Source organism: Typha latifolia, chromosome 2 (assembly GCF_019914945.1).
Source record: "Typha latifolia isolate L0001 chromosome 2, TyphaL0001v2, whole genome shotgun sequence".
In the NCBI taxonomy this organism is placed as follows: Eukaryota; Viridiplantae; Streptophyta; class Magnoliopsida; order Poales; family Typhaceae; genus Typha; species Typha latifolia.
In genome coordinates, this window is record NC_133087.1 from 2,073,738 (window position 1) to 2,088,816 (window position 15,079).

The window sequence follows — 15,079 nt, forward strand, 5'->3', positions numbered from 1 at the left end:
ATGTAATAATTATACTTGATATGACATAAAGTTGAAATGATAATTTAACGAATAACTATAATATTTTTTATAATTGATGAATAAAAAGATGAAAGACAAGAGAGAGGAAAGAGAGGGAGCGATTAAAATGATAAAAGTGATGTCTTTTTAAAAGAAAAAATAGTAATTAGTAAATATAAAAATATTGAATAGAAAAGAAAATAAGAAAGAAGTAGGTATTACTGTACTAATAATGCGATAAGTAATTGTTTACTTGTTATGCTAAAGACTTGCACCAGAATAATTTTTTTTAATTTCACATGTGAACTAAGATTTAATTATAGTGGAAGAGTAACAACAACACCAGTAGTAGTAAATCTTTTGCGCAAAAATACTAATATATATATATATATATATATATATGAAGAAGATTAAACAAAGATAATATCAACATGGGTATTAGCATCATTCTTAAATGTGCAGAGACTCCTGTGACCCAAACCTTGGTTGTCACATCTGTAACGTCCGTGGGAGGCCACTATAAACCCTAGCTAGGGTTAGGGTTTTGCCCATTTGTTGCTTAGGATGGAGACATCCAAAACCCTAACCCTAACCCTATTTAATGAGGGGAGGTAGAGTTGTACGAATGGATCGCATTGGTCGACCACTACTCTAACCTTCCATGACGGGCGGAGTCAAATCATCATCCCCAATCAAGTTAGGCAAAATTGCACGTCTCCGTGTCCTCGGTATTTAATTAAGGCCTGCACAAATCCCTAATTACCCTTAACATGCGTTCATTTGAAAATTTCACCTCTCGCATCAGCAGCAGAGTGAAATTGAGCACGGATTCGATGCGAGTTGATTCATTCAGTACTAAGTCATTCGCGCTCATAATTCAAAGAGTTGCATAAGATAGAGCATCTAATTTGCGCCGAACACTAATTTGACAAGGACTTGTTAGATCTTTTACTATGATTAGTGATTGAGCATCATACGCATCACTCCAAAAACTTAAATCTTATCTATTCATACTAATTAAAAAAGAAAAAGAAAATTAGAAACCCTAATAGTTTGATCTTTAGTCCTACACGGATCGATTCTTTATGCCGACCTGAACATATCTGGCATTAGCAGTCAGTGAGGAATCAAAGAAACCGACATCTATTCATCCTGAGATCACAAGCCTCCAGATAATTAAATAGATTAGGGAAAATAATTGACATAACTAAAACTGCAACTAAACAACAGAGAGATGTTTGTTAGTGTAATGTTATTATTATAATAGTTATATATATGCTCGCTCATATGTAGTGATGATAATAAAAGGATGGTTGTTGAGAGACATGGACCACTAATCTTGGGTTAGGCTTTTGGGGCCACATGCATTGAGCTTTAGAATCACTTTACAAAACCTTTGGCTTCTTGACAAGGGCTTCATTTGCGGAGAAATTAACTTTGGAATGTCATAATTTGAGATCATTCTATGAGCAAATCTTTGTTAATACCTTGCTACTCGTCTAGTTCTTCTCTTTTCATCATTAACATAAACTGTTTGTTTCAACTCAGTCCACATGAATACTCATAATCCTTTCGACTTAAGTATCAAAGAAAGATTACTTTATTTGAAGGAAACTTGGGAGACATGCATGAATGCATTAGCTAGTAGATCTCTTAGACTTAGTCCACATCCGACATGCAGCCAAAAGCTTGTCCTCTTGATCCACAGTTTCATCTCGCATATATATATATATATATATATATATATATATATATATATTATATATATTTCAAAGCATAATCATAATACATAGGTTACCGCTTTAGATACCGTTTATAACTATTGTTTTAAAAGCTTAAGCTAAAAGAGAACGATAGTCTTTTATTCAAAACCTAAGAAAGGTTTCCATATTATAACACCGGCATAGATCTAACAAAGTTAATCTATCAGGATTGCACTAAAAAGCATAGCACATGGAGGGCCCATATACATGTTGAAAGGATTAGGAATCTTCTCTACATGTGTAACTTATATATTAAAACAATGATCAAAATAGACAAAATGTGACCCATCTCTTGACTTTGTTGGCCAAAAGTGTTTTGACCAAATTCTATTGGCTTAGTACTAGCACTTAGTAGTTAATCTGAGGACTACTTGGTTTAATTATGGTGATAATTAAATACCAGGAGAGTAGTTCTAGTTATGGTGAGGAAGATGTACACATGCATCTCGCTCTACCGTTTAATAATTAACTTCATGAGAGTCATAACAATGGGAAGAAGAAGAGAGACATATGTCTCACACACTATTACAAGATCAAGTGTCAGAAATGTCATGTGATCATCAGGATTTGTCTCTAAATAGTTTTCACTTCTCTTTGTTCTATGAGTCTTGTCTCAGTTTCTTGGGGGCAAATTACTCTAGCTATGATTTTTTGTTCATATGGTTAAAAGACGTTTCGAATGCGTTTTCTCGAATTTAAATTCAAATTGCATCATATAAAATTTGGTATTATTTATTGGGTAGGAAAAAAAAAATAATAAATCAACCACATGGAAGGACAAGTTATACTGCAGTTTAGCTTGATTTTAACTTATCCATTTATACTTTAATTTAAAACATTTAAACCCTAAACCCCTTGTGATTCATACCAAAATATATCACTTAGATTTTTCATCCAAAACTAAGAATATTTTATTAGCACTAATATTAGCTATCATAAATAAATAGAAAAAAATAATAATAACCAAATGGCTCCTCCATCTATATATTAGTCATCCGTTTCAACTAACAGATGACTAATAATTACAACTTAGTCGTGATCATAGATAGATGGTTTGTGTTTAAATTTAAAGGAAATATGGGTAAATTAAAATTCGGCTAAATGAAAGCTATATATATATATATGGATGTATATAATAAATTTTATTTATAACAAAAAGGAAAGAATATTGTAACACATAAATGCATGCAAGACATGACATGCATGCATGACAACTTAAGAGGAAGAAAAAAAAAATGATATCACACGATCCACATCTACCTAGGAAGCTTCATGAATTGGCACGTCGAAGATAATAATTACAGTAAGCACCCAGTAGAAGATGAATATTATAAAGTTTTTTCACCAATGAGGTAAAGGAGGAGTAGATCGAGTAAAATAAATAAAAAGACAACTTCATTCATTTTTTAAATTTAGAACTACCATGCATCGCCTCCTCTTTGGGTGGCCAAGGAGGGGGACAGCAATGCGTTACAAATTGCAATTAAAACCCCCTGGACTTTCTTAATTCTTCTTCTGCTACCTGCTGTCCGCGTTAAAAATAAAAATTAGCCCTTAATATAAAGAATGTGGACTAGGTACGTCAGCCCTAATAAATAAGGGTACCTGTTACTTTAAACCATTCCTTGGATGGTTCGTAGTCGTAGGCCCCCCCTGGCCCCCCTGCCCACCTTAAAATATTCTCTCACCCTTTGGCTGTATGACAATTTAACAAAAAGGGCCCATATTCCCATGCATCGCCCCTTAAACCCTCACATGCCACCACCTTTGGCCCTTCGCTTTCACACCAAATGGAACCAAGATACCCTAATGGAACCCCCCCACCCCACCTCCTCCTCTTCCAAAGGTCAATGCCCCCAAAACTTGTGGGACCCACACATGTCCCCCTCTCCCGTTGTATTAATCCATCCATGACCAAAATTCCAAATGCATGCATATATAGCCTGTAGTTGTGTTTAACCACTACACTAGCAATTAGCAAAGGGGGAAGGGGTTATATTAGTCATTATGGATGGATAGGGCATGAGCTTAATTACTCCCTAATTATTTGTTCTCCTCTCCACCACCCTAAGCAAGAGACATTCTTCCATACACAATGCCCTATATAAAGGTACCTCAGCCGCACACGCATGTGTATGCAAACATTTATATTGTCTTGGTGTCACTCTCTCCTCTCCTCTCCTCTCTCTTTGTCTATTTATAAAACGATATAGTAGTCACTGCTCACTACTCCTCTTTATCAAAACCATTGACTTAGCTTCTCGATCTCCTCCTCTTTCTCTTCTTCTTCATGGAACAAGGCAAGACTGACACCAACCCTAGCCATGGCTCGGCCAACGACCGTGCTCCGGCGGAGCCGGCACGGTCCCGGTGGACCCCGAAGCCAGAGCAGATCCTAATACTCGAGTCCATCTTCAACAGTGGGATGGTGAACCCACCTAAGGATGAGACTGTGAGGATCCGGAAGCTCCTCGAGAAGTTCGGCGCCGTCGGGGACGCGAACGTCTTCTACTGGTTCCAGAACCGGCGGTCGAGGTCGCGCCGTCGGCAGAGGCAGATGCAGGCGGCTGCTTCAGGTGGATTGCAACAAGTTGGAGGTGCAATTGTTTATGAGGGTGCTTTGTCGTCGAGCTCTTCGTCTAATAGTTCTTTTAATGGAGGCTTCTTCTCTTCTCCTTCGGCGACGACTACTACTACGACTTCTTCTTCTTCTTCTTCTTCCTCTTCTTCATCTGCTACTTCTTGTTCATCCTCTAGTTTCGTGGGAGAGGATAGCCCGGATGATCTCTTCGCCATCTCTCGTCAGATGGGCTTCATGGATCATGCCTCGCAGTTTCAGTACTATCAACCTGGTTCGTACTTGCATGGCCTCGCAAGCTTCTCTTCTATAAATTAACCTCCAACTTTGATATCTTAAGATGCATGCATGGCTTGTTTAGTGGTATTAGAGTACTTTTGTGTTTGATTAGGGATGAGGAGCATGACTGGATATATTGTTCTAAAGAACAAGATCCCTTGCCTGAAATAGAATATTAGCACTAGCTAATTTCCTCTATAGATCTAAAGGTCTTTTATTATGGCCACACCATATAGATTTTTTTTTTCATGAAATATTTGCCATATGCATGCTAACTATATCATGCTAGCACATGAATTTCTCATAAATTCTCTTAATTGACCACATCAATATTCTCTTATCTTACAAGTTAGATAGCTTTAATTTTGCAGATTTTTTTTTTCTTTTTTAATTTGAAGTTTACGGGATTTTGAGGCCTTAATTAATTATTGTTTCTTGTTTTCCATCATTCTGTAGAGGTTTTTTTTTTCTTTCTTTAGTTTGTTATATTATATGTGTTCATCATTTCCTATATTAGTTATGATAGTATTGATGCAATATACTATCCTATATATTTAGAGTTTTTAAGTGCAGCTGACATTATTTCAACATTGGATTCCTCGTGCAATTTGTAGCATCGGATTCTCATGCTATTTTGTACCTGGACTTTGTATACATGACCTTCTTCCACATGCAATGATAGTCTTCAATCCATGCATGACAATTCCTATAAATTTCTAATATATTAATGTTATGGAATCACAGCCTTCCAATTAATCTGCATACTTCCACATATTTATTGTTAGCTAGCTAAATCTTTTCAATGCATGCAATATAGCCACCATCACTGTGTTCATCAATGGGGTCCCTTCTGAGGTTCCAAGGGGTCCTATAGACTTGAGAGCTATCTTTGGTCAAGATGTCATGCTAGTCCATTCCTCTGGGGAGCTTCTTCCTGTTAATGAGTATGGAATTCTAATGCACAGCTTGCAGATGGGTGAAAGTTACTACTTGGTAAGCTCGTTGCTAAACATTTACTCAGAATTATTCTTTTACAGTCTTTCTCCTTCTTCAAGGTTGGTAATTTGTTACGAAATAACTTAAGATCACTAAGTTCCACTATATTTCTTATCCCTTTACAGGTTTCAAGGGCTACTTAGTCTGCTCTCTATCGAGCACTTCAATTAGCAAGGATCTTTAGCTAGCTTTCAGTCTCTAGATCAGAAGCAAGCTTGCATGCATGCCTGAATCTATGTCTCTTCTCAACTCCTGTTAATTATTCAATCCCGTACTTAATTATAGTTCCATGTCGAGGGTCCGGACATGAGTCTAAGTTTTCTTATAGACTTCATGTGTATGTAATATGTATAACGTGGCAAGCAAATTTAGAAATCCTCTATGTTCATGCAGTTGAGCCCTTTACATATATCCATATGCATGATTCATTGCTTTCGCAAAGTCCGAACTTTTAAGTTTAACCCTCTGATAGATGATCTGTTAATCAAATAATTTTGAGGAAGCATCAAATATTGATTGTAAACAAGAACAACTCGATTTTACGGACTTGATATTCATATCTTTCTGCAACTTTGAATATGTCCCAATATATCTGTTCATATTGTGTTTGTATAATAACTTATATTGTATAGGCAATTACCACAAAATATAGCCAATTAAATTTAGAAAATATCAGCAAGTTCTAAAGTACATAGCTATGTAGTATTCATGCCTCGGAATTTTGTGAAGAAATATAAAGAATATTTTTTTATGAAACGTGCACGATATGGCATCAACATGAGTATGAGTACATGAGCAAAGTGAGATATATATATATATATATATATATATATATATATATATATATATATACTTATATCAAAGAACTGTTTTGTAATTAGAGATAGCCATGTTCATATCTCACCTTTATCAAAGAGAAAATTACGTGATGTTCTAGCAATCAATTTGCAGTTTTTCCGAATTAATCATATGGTTATATATATATGTTTCTGATATGCTTACAATTTCACCTTAATTACCCAAAGACATACAAGAACTAATAGGTCTTGTCGCCTAGTTCTAGATACCATGAAGAATGGAGTTGACTAGTAATTACTACATCTCATTAACGTATCCATGGTAATTAAGTAAAGTCAAAATACTTCAATAATTACAGACAGCGACATCACAAACTAACTATTATACTAGTTTACCTTGAATCCAAAGAATTCAAGTTAGACTTTCTAAATTAATCATCCATCATTTTCGCACAGACTGCATAAGCTACTGAAATTAAACCTCTTAAATCCCTCTTCTATTGGTTTTCTATTATTTTTAATTTGTAACTTTTATATTCTTATTATTAGATAAAAGAAAAAAAGAGAAATATTAATATAAAAAATACCGTTATAAGTAGAGAGACATTTATGCCCATTTTACCTTTTCCATCAACTGTTAGATATTTTATATAATTTAGGAGGTCTATGTATATCAAAAATAATTTAGAAAATGTAGGCGAAAATAAGCAATAGTTGAAAGGGTCTAAACAAAATTAATTCATTATTTTTCTCCTCAATAATTCTTTGTTGGGCTCTTATATTTGCTATTGGGCCAGGCCCATGAGGGCAAGAGGATGTATAAAGAGAGATTAAAAAAAATATGCACATTTACATTCATAGAAATTTCTTTCAATTCTAGCACAACTGTTATCATAATTTTTATTTTCTCCAAATAAATCTAAAGGCATATAATTCCAAGGTTAAAACTTAAAAAATGCACATTTTAATTTTTCTCAGTTAGGGGTGGGGGGCATAGGATTCCTCAAAATGACCATGTTCAGACTTCAGATATTCTATGCCTTGACCTAATTGGAATAAGTTTGATTGCATACAATTCAATTAGCTTTCATCTAGAAAGACGTGCAGTTTCCACTACACTTCACTGCTCTGGATGATATCATCTTCCTCAGGGAATTCATTGGAATCATAAATGTTGTGAAGCACTATAACCCATCCATGGGAATGGGATGGCTCTGAGAATATTACCTCTATGAGAATATTACCTAAGAAAGAGTGTAGAGCTTTTTGGAGTTTTCCCCACCGCCCATATCATCCAATATACTTGTAACGCATTGTGATTTGAATATTGTGTTACTTCTCTATATACCTTTTGTTTTTGTTTTTGTTAACTTCACACCTTATAGCTTAGTAATTAAGTCTTATCAACCTATATTTTGAGAGAATTAGTTCAGCTGTTCAATTTATATACTGAGAATGACTAGCTCTTTGGGTTTTTTTTTTTAATGAAGCTTGCAAAGTCTGGTTCATGGTAAGTATGAGTTGATTTATACTGATATTAATAGAGTAAAAATTATTATGTAAGGAGAAGTTATTTAACATGACAAAAATGCTCTCATATGATTTAATAATTTGGAGGAGCTTGAAGCCCTGAGGAAATAGAATACGTGTATAACAATCATTTTACTTATCAACCTCTTCTGAGTATATTAGCATTTAACACGTAGAGAGTCAATGTTTAGTTGAACATAGTATCTTTTTCTTAAAAAGATTAGGGAAATAAAATTTGAAAAAAAGAAGTCAGGATCATTTTGTATGACAGGTATATTCAAGAGAACTGATCCGTATGATGAACAGAGGAAGGACAAATGCATGTGTGAAGTTTCAGGCATTCGAATAAGGAATTCTGTTAATAGAAGAGATGGCAGAGTTGGCATTAAGGAAGGTCCTTTTCCTTCCACATGAGCAACTTATGATGCAGATAGAGAGAGCAAAGAGCAAAGAGCAAAGAGCAAAGAGCAAAGAGAAAGTAAGTAGATTATGTGCCAATACAAAGGGCTTGTAGTTGCATCACTGGGATCCATTCAATTCCATATGGCTTCAAAGCATGCAAGCAAAATATACTTCCCTGAGCCCATCCAAGAAAAATAAAGTCTTTTTTTCCAAGAAAAAGAGAAAACAGTTTGGCATAGCCTACGAGAATGAAGAAATAAGAGATATCACAAGATGACAGTCCATAAGAATAACAATTTTTGCTAGTACAGTAAAAGAAAATAACTCAAATTTACTTGGTTACTTACCCCCTATAAAAGAAGGCCAAAGGCAGAAATGTGGGTCTGAATTTTAAAGGGAAAGGAGCAAGACTGAAGTTAACACAGTAACTAAAGCACCATTGCTTCCAAAAATAATTTGATGAAGATGGCAACAAGGAGACTAATATTGTGAATAGGTAGAACTCTGTAATTTTTCTAGACCTTTACGATGGGTAATTTGGGACCAGATCCTAAATCAGGGCAACACATACTAGGATAAGATTTTGTCATATCCAGCAAACACTTTTTCTTACTCAACCCAGGAAATAAATAGGTCAGAATCATCAATAGCCTTTAAGTCCACAATAGGACCACAAATGTCATGACAGCTGCAGAAGGAGATGCATTTAGATTTCAGAATATTCATCCGAATCTGACTAATTAAAGACAATTGTATGCAGGTCACTAGGTAAACCTAACACAATCTAGTTGTTCCGTAACTATAACTTTACCATCCTTTAGTAGACAATTTTATGCAGGTAACTAGCTTTTCTTCACAAAGTGGTGACCATGAAATCCACATTCTACTTCAATATGCACAAAACCCTATCTTATTCCGATGAGAAGCGCAGCCGCTTTTCTAACTTCAGATGGACTTTAGCTTGGAACAGCCATGATTGCAGAAGAGGATGAGAAGTAATTTCTGAAATTAGGTTCACCAATATTAACTAGAAATTCAAGTTAAAACTTCCTACAAATTACAAAGGAGTCATCCTCCTCAAAAGCAACAGAAAAATTTAATAGAACTAGATCAACTATTTGTTTTATCTCATCAGGAATAAAGTTTAGACATTAAGGCCTTTATTTTTCCAGCATTCAAGTGTCCATACTATACCTACTGACTACATGCTTTCTCTTTGATCCCCTATAGAGACAGGACTGGAAAGATCTGCTAATGTAAAACAATAAAAGCTATAGACATACTTTCTCTACTATTTACAACAACAATTCCTAAACAATCAAAGAAATTTAAACAAGCCTGGTGATTCGCCCCAGCAGATTCTAACAAGGCATGAGCAAGTTCTATGTTCAGCTGTGCTGCTAAAAGGTGCATATGGAAGTGCCACCATGTTGGAACAACAAGTGGCTCCTAAATCCTTATCCATTTGGCACCTATAGTGCAAGATATAACGAAGTCTGCCAGCATGACCTACACCTGCTTATGTGCTCTCCTGAAATGACCGAGAGCGGGATAATGCTGCTGGATTCACATGCAAGACCTGAGCAGCATCTGATGTCTTACCTTTGTTTTCAGCTTTAGACTGGAAAGGCTTAAAGACAGACTTTTCATCAGGTTTAATGCCAAGAGTAGCCCAAATCGAACTCTTTGCAGCCTCATCTGGGTCATCAATTCTAAGGGTTTTAGGAACCCATAAAGATTTTTCCATATTTTTGTCGACCTGCAAACTGGAATCTCTTGAATGCTTTCCCAAATTCGGAGAGCCATTGCTCAAATGGTTGCTAGTTGATGAAGACGGTATCCATGGTACATTCCACACTCTGTTAGGCCAGGTGGACATGCAGCCCCAAAAGGAAGCAGGAACAAAAGGAAAAGGAGTACTGGGTGCACAGATACCAGGGACTGCCATCACCTGTGGAGGAGTCCATAAAATCGTACTAGGACTGCCATTTTCTGACCCATGAGCAAGCTCAGATGAGCACCTCCCTGCTTCCATGCCAGAAATGTTGTTCCATCCTGGACTCCAGGGGTACATCAAAGGAGCTCTAGGATAGTATTGCAGATGAGGAGGAGGTGTAAGTCCATTACAGTATCCTTGCAAGCCATTCTGTAAGTTGTGAACTGCATTTTCAGGTAGTCTTTTATCTGCACAATTGGAAGCCGTCACAGAAGATACACAAGAATGCTCTTCCTTGTTTTCACCAAATGTCGTCGAGCCAAAATCAGTACTCTTGTTCTGTTCTCCCATATTGAGCACAGAGTCAACAGACTCACAAAGTGGCGCTTCAACTCCAAATTTTAGGACAGTTCCATTTCCTTGCGTAGCCCTCACAGGGACAGAAGGCCCACAAGGAAGAGCCTGATGATGCATCAAACTAGGAATATCTGCTTGACCAGCTGCTAGACCATCAGATGACATCACTATGTGGCGGTATTGTGAGGTGGAGTGCTTGTTTTTACGCCTACCAGCACCCACAGGCACATTCCTCATAGTACCCCCTGCAGTCCAATATCTCTGGCAATTCTTGCAAAAGTGCCTGGGTTGGTTAACATTATAGTTGTTGTAATAACAGAACTTGGTATCCATACTGTTGCAGCGAGGACATGGCAGAACCTTATCTGGCCTTTTAAGGACCTTCTCTGGGCCTGATCTACCACCTTCAGCATTAACTTGCTCGGCCTTTGAAACTGATTCTGCTTTCTCATCCTGGGTGCTTGTTTGGCAGTCATCCTCGTTGCCAATGTCCATAGAAGAAGAACTATTAGTTCCTGTATGGTCAACTTGTTGTGCATCTGGATTCACATCATTAAGTTTTGTATCTTCTGTTTCTGTGGACATAATCTGCATTGATACACTAGGTTAGAATATGGGTACATCAGGCAAAGACATTGCATCTTATGCACCAAAAGCATGTGCCCTAGTTGACTCTAAATTTGTAGGCTCAAAATTTGCAGGACAATTCAACTGTATAAGCTGCCTGCTTTCGGCAAAGAGGCTCATGCATTGCCAGTAGTTTATATCACCTAATTAAATGCCACAACTTCCTAGAAGATGCATATTAAGTTTCTGGTAACATCCTCTCCTTTCACTTTTTTTGCTTATGAGACCACAAGTTTGCTGGAATACCTCATTAACAGTGAGTTAAGAAGGTAAATGACCTTTGTCGATAACTAGCCAATTCTAAGGGCGTGTTTGATCCTTTCCCTTCCTTGCACATATAAAAACCTTTCTAGCAGGAAACAAGCAGGTGACGTTTGCAACAACTCAGGATACAAAAGGACATCAAATGATGAATATTTCAGGAAAAACAGGAGATTCTTCAGTCCAAAAATAATTAATGCATTAACCGTTTAGATCTACCACACTACTTGTCCCAAGCATGGAGTCAAAATCTCCACTTCCCGGATGCCTGATGTCTTGGAATTTGGAGTTGTGAGATCCATGCCTTGGCTTACATAGTATCGAACTGGTTCAAAATCCACAATCTAATCCTGCACAAAAACCCCTGTCGCAACGAACTTGGAGTTACCCTACTTGCAACTTGGGAATCACTTTCTCCAAGATAATCCCACTATAACTCTTTCCTGACAAATTTTTTGATACCCATAATTCTTATTTATTTATTTATTTATTTATTGCACACTATACACTCAGAGAAATCATCACAAGTGATAAACGCTTTCCAGGCCTTGCAGGCAAGATAGCGAACACGTTAAATATCACCAGGCCATCCTATTCCATCTCAGATTTGGAAATCTACACAGCAATTAACCGAACTGTTAATGATTACGGTTTAGGGCTTTTACGATCCTAAAGATGATAAAAACTAAAGAACTTCAAAAACCTTCAACCTTCTGACCTAAACGCCATCAATAGAACTGCAGAGACATTAGAATAGGAAAGAAAAATAATAATAAAAGGAAGGAAATTTCCATATCGATGCTTCGAAAAGCATCAAAATAGTAAGGATTCAACAATTACTTTGCCACCACAAGAAAATGAGAAATAAAAACTATGAAAAAACTAGCTAAAAACTATCAAGAACTAACCACTTTATCTCTCGATGTTCCCTAATATCAAAAATAAACTCAAAGCACAAATAAACAATCAGCAGAAGTCCGACGAAACCACATTAAACTACAAATAACACAGCACAGATCCCATCTACCAATTATCCATAAAAGAAAAGTAGAAAAAGAACCAAACTTTCTCATAAACTCTTCGATTCAAACCAAAACCTAATAACAACAGGAGGAAGAGGAGCTTTCTCTCACCTTCTCTACTTCCGCCGGCTCCGGCGGGGGAGCTGGAGCGGAGCCGTCCTCCGTCTCGGGAAACGATATGGTCTGCCCAAAGAGCTTGATCGCTGGGTCCTTCAGATCAGCCATCTCTCCGCCGTCCGATTTCTTTTCCAAAAACCGGTGGTGATCGTATCGCATGGCCTCCGCTTTCGCCTCGGGGAGATAGAGAGAGAGAGAGTGAGAGAGGGAAAAAGGTGAAGAGAAAAAAGAGAAATATATAACCGAAGTTGCCGGTAAGAGTGACTGGGATTAGAGCTGGCATCCGAGTCAGCTAAAAGAGCTATTGTACTCCACGAGTTCTGTTGGCTGGGGATACGGGCCAAAAGCTGAGGCAACCTTTTTTTTTTTTTTGACTATTTATTTAATTCATTATTATTTTTTAAGGAAAACTTTAGATACCGCACTCCTTTTTTGTCATCGTTAATACTTTGTTTTTTATTATTTTATAACCCGGCAATTTCTTTTTCCTTATATTCTTTTTATCTAATAGAATACTATAAATAATTTTTATAATATCTAAATTACTTATTTATTTCTCTCCATTTTATTTAATAGCTTATAACCAACATAAATAAGATTATGGAGAGAGTTTTGATAATTTATTCAGTGGAGTTTTATAAATCGTAGATCAAAATTAATCATCATTAGTCAAAATAATAATAATAGAAATTAAATATAAAAAAAATATAGGAATAAACAGGAGGATCGGTTAACAAATTGGACGGACTGTTAAAATGAAAAATAGAAGAAGAAGAAGAAGTTATATGGTGTTATTTGAAAATTCCCTATTTCTACTATACGGTCAAAAATATTTTAGTCACTGTTAGCACTCAATAAAAAGCAATTACCTCGTTAATTTTTGACGAATGAATCGCCACGTGGATGATCAAACTGGGAACAGCGGGAAGGGCGGAAAGGAGCAGATCCGAGGAGCTCACAAGAACGGCCCTCCACCTCAGTCCTCACCGGCAATAACCGGTCAGCCCCGCCCCCCGCCTCGCGTCCACGTCACCCTTTTGTTAAATCCGCGAAGCCGCGGGGCCCAGCCAAAAAGGTCGCGAGAGAAGGCGATCCGAAAAGCCCCCCTCACGCCACCGCAGCCGTCGGCTTTTTCTCACCATCCGCCGCGGACCCCACCCAACGCCCCGCCAGGAACGCGACTCGTGTCCCGCACTCACGTGTCGCTGCTGCTGGGACCCGCTCCACTACGGTAATCCCATCCGTCCATTTGGCAACGTCGTCACCTTATCAACTTCATCCTTTTCCGTTTACTCTTAATTTTACTACTCTTTTTTTTTTTTTCATTCTCTCTTATATTATGAATTAATCATAATTAAGCTTTATTAATATGACGTCCAAATGATATTAGCTCCACAACTTGCTTCTCGTGTCTCACAATCAAAAATTTCTCCCTCCCCTCCCTAATAGAGAATTAAATTGTCTTATAACACTCAAAATATCTCGTTTTCGAGTTCAATCAACCGCACAAGCCCACATCGACTAAAAAAAATCCACGTAAAATCTGCACCTTCGTAGCTATGGTCAGGACGAGTTAATAGAACAAGAGATAGAAAGGAAAAAAAAAAAAAAAAAAAAAAATCTCTAAGGAATGAATGGTTTCAGAGGAGGCAAGCTAGGACTGAGAGAGTTGGAGAATTCTCCTCCTCAGGCTTCTAAATTTCCTACCTTTTCATGTGAATGGGGCCATGCATAGAAAGGCAAAGGTAATATCCACAAGAGTGGGCATATGGGGAGCCACATGTTTTCTTTTTCTTTTTCTTTTTCTCTCTCTTTTGTGTGTGTGTGTGTGTGTGTGTGCGCATGTTTCAACTTTTTGCATTTAATTTTGTTGCTACCTTTCAGTTGACATCAAATGGGAGAAGGCATCAATCTAAGCTTTGATGCACCTTGGATTTTAGACACTAATAATAAGTAGGTTGGTAGAGGAAAGTTAAAAACAGAGTTGCTCAACCTTTTCTTTAGCAAAATTTCTTTGGCCTTTTTAAAAGCAAAACGAGAAGGAGAAAAGCTAAGGGGGACACTCAGAACTTTGGCGATAAGAAAAGGTCCAATTAGTTAAAATGCCAGACCAAACATTCATTGTTCATGTGGATCTATTTGGTCCTTTTTGTAAAGTGGCTTCTTTTTGTGTAGGAAACGAAGGACAACGATAGAAAAAGGAAGAGAGGAAAAGAAAATGGCAACACAAAGTAGATTCGGTACTTCTCTGTAGGTGGCAATTGATCATTGGTTTCTAATTCTTCTGTGTATAGTTTAAGTAGATATAAAAAATAAAGAGTTGGATTGTAAAATCACTAAAAATAGGGTGCTATTTTAAATATTTCTCTACTCAACGGCCCACTTCTAGGCCCATTAGTACCGGAAACTCGGGC

The 15,079-nt window shown here is 37.0% G+C and overlaps 2 protein-coding genes across 2 annotated transcripts; one reads left to right on the top strand and one right to left on the bottom strand.

Annotated features, from left to right (window-relative positions):
• Positions 1 to 3,898: 3,898 nt before the first annotated feature.
• LOC140782345 (WUSCHEL-related homeobox 11-like) lies at positions 3,899 to 6,008 on the top strand. Its single transcript, XM_073128864.1, has 3 exons — positions 3,899 to 4,615; positions 5,438 to 5,613; positions 5,742 to 6,008. Exons 1-3 carry the CDS (start codon positions 4,054 to 4,056, stop codon positions 5,757 to 5,759), a joined length of 756 nt encoding a protein of 251 aa, XP_072984965.1. The 5' UTR covers positions 3,899 to 4,053; the 3' UTR covers positions 5,760 to 6,008.
• Positions 6,009 to 9,483: 3,475 nt separating this feature from the next.
• On the bottom strand, positions 9,484 to 12,874 carry LOC140782916 (cyclic dof factor 2-like). Its single transcript, XM_073129796.1, has 2 exons — positions 12,660 to 12,874; positions 9,484 to 11,226 (listed from the first exon to the last, which is right to left on the bottom strand). Exons 1-2 carry the CDS (start codon positions 12,822 to 12,824, stop codon positions 9,865 to 9,867), a joined length of 1,527 nt encoding a protein of 508 aa, XP_072985897.1. The 5' UTR covers positions 12,825 to 12,874; the 3' UTR covers positions 9,484 to 9,864.
• Between the last annotated feature and the right edge of the window lie 2,205 nt (positions 12,875 to 15,079).

Bases quoted from the DNA above. Each gene is read 5' to 3' on its own strand.
- LOC140782916 (XM_073129796.1), bottom strand. From the start codon at position 12,824: ATGCGATACGATCACCACCGGTTTTTGGAAAAGAAATCGGACGGCGGA. The intron at 11,227-12,659 runs GTGAGAGAAAGC...GTATCAATGCAG, and splicing joins AGCCGGCGGAAGTAGAGAAG to ATTATGTCCACAGAAACAGA.
- LOC140782345 (XM_073128864.1), top strand. From the start codon at position 4,054: ATGGAACAAGGCAAGACTGACACCAACCCTAGCCATGGCTCGGCCAAC. The intron at 4,616-5,437 runs GTTCGTACTTGC...CATGCAATATAG, and splicing joins GTTTCAGTACTATCAACCTG to CCACCATCACTGTGTTCATC.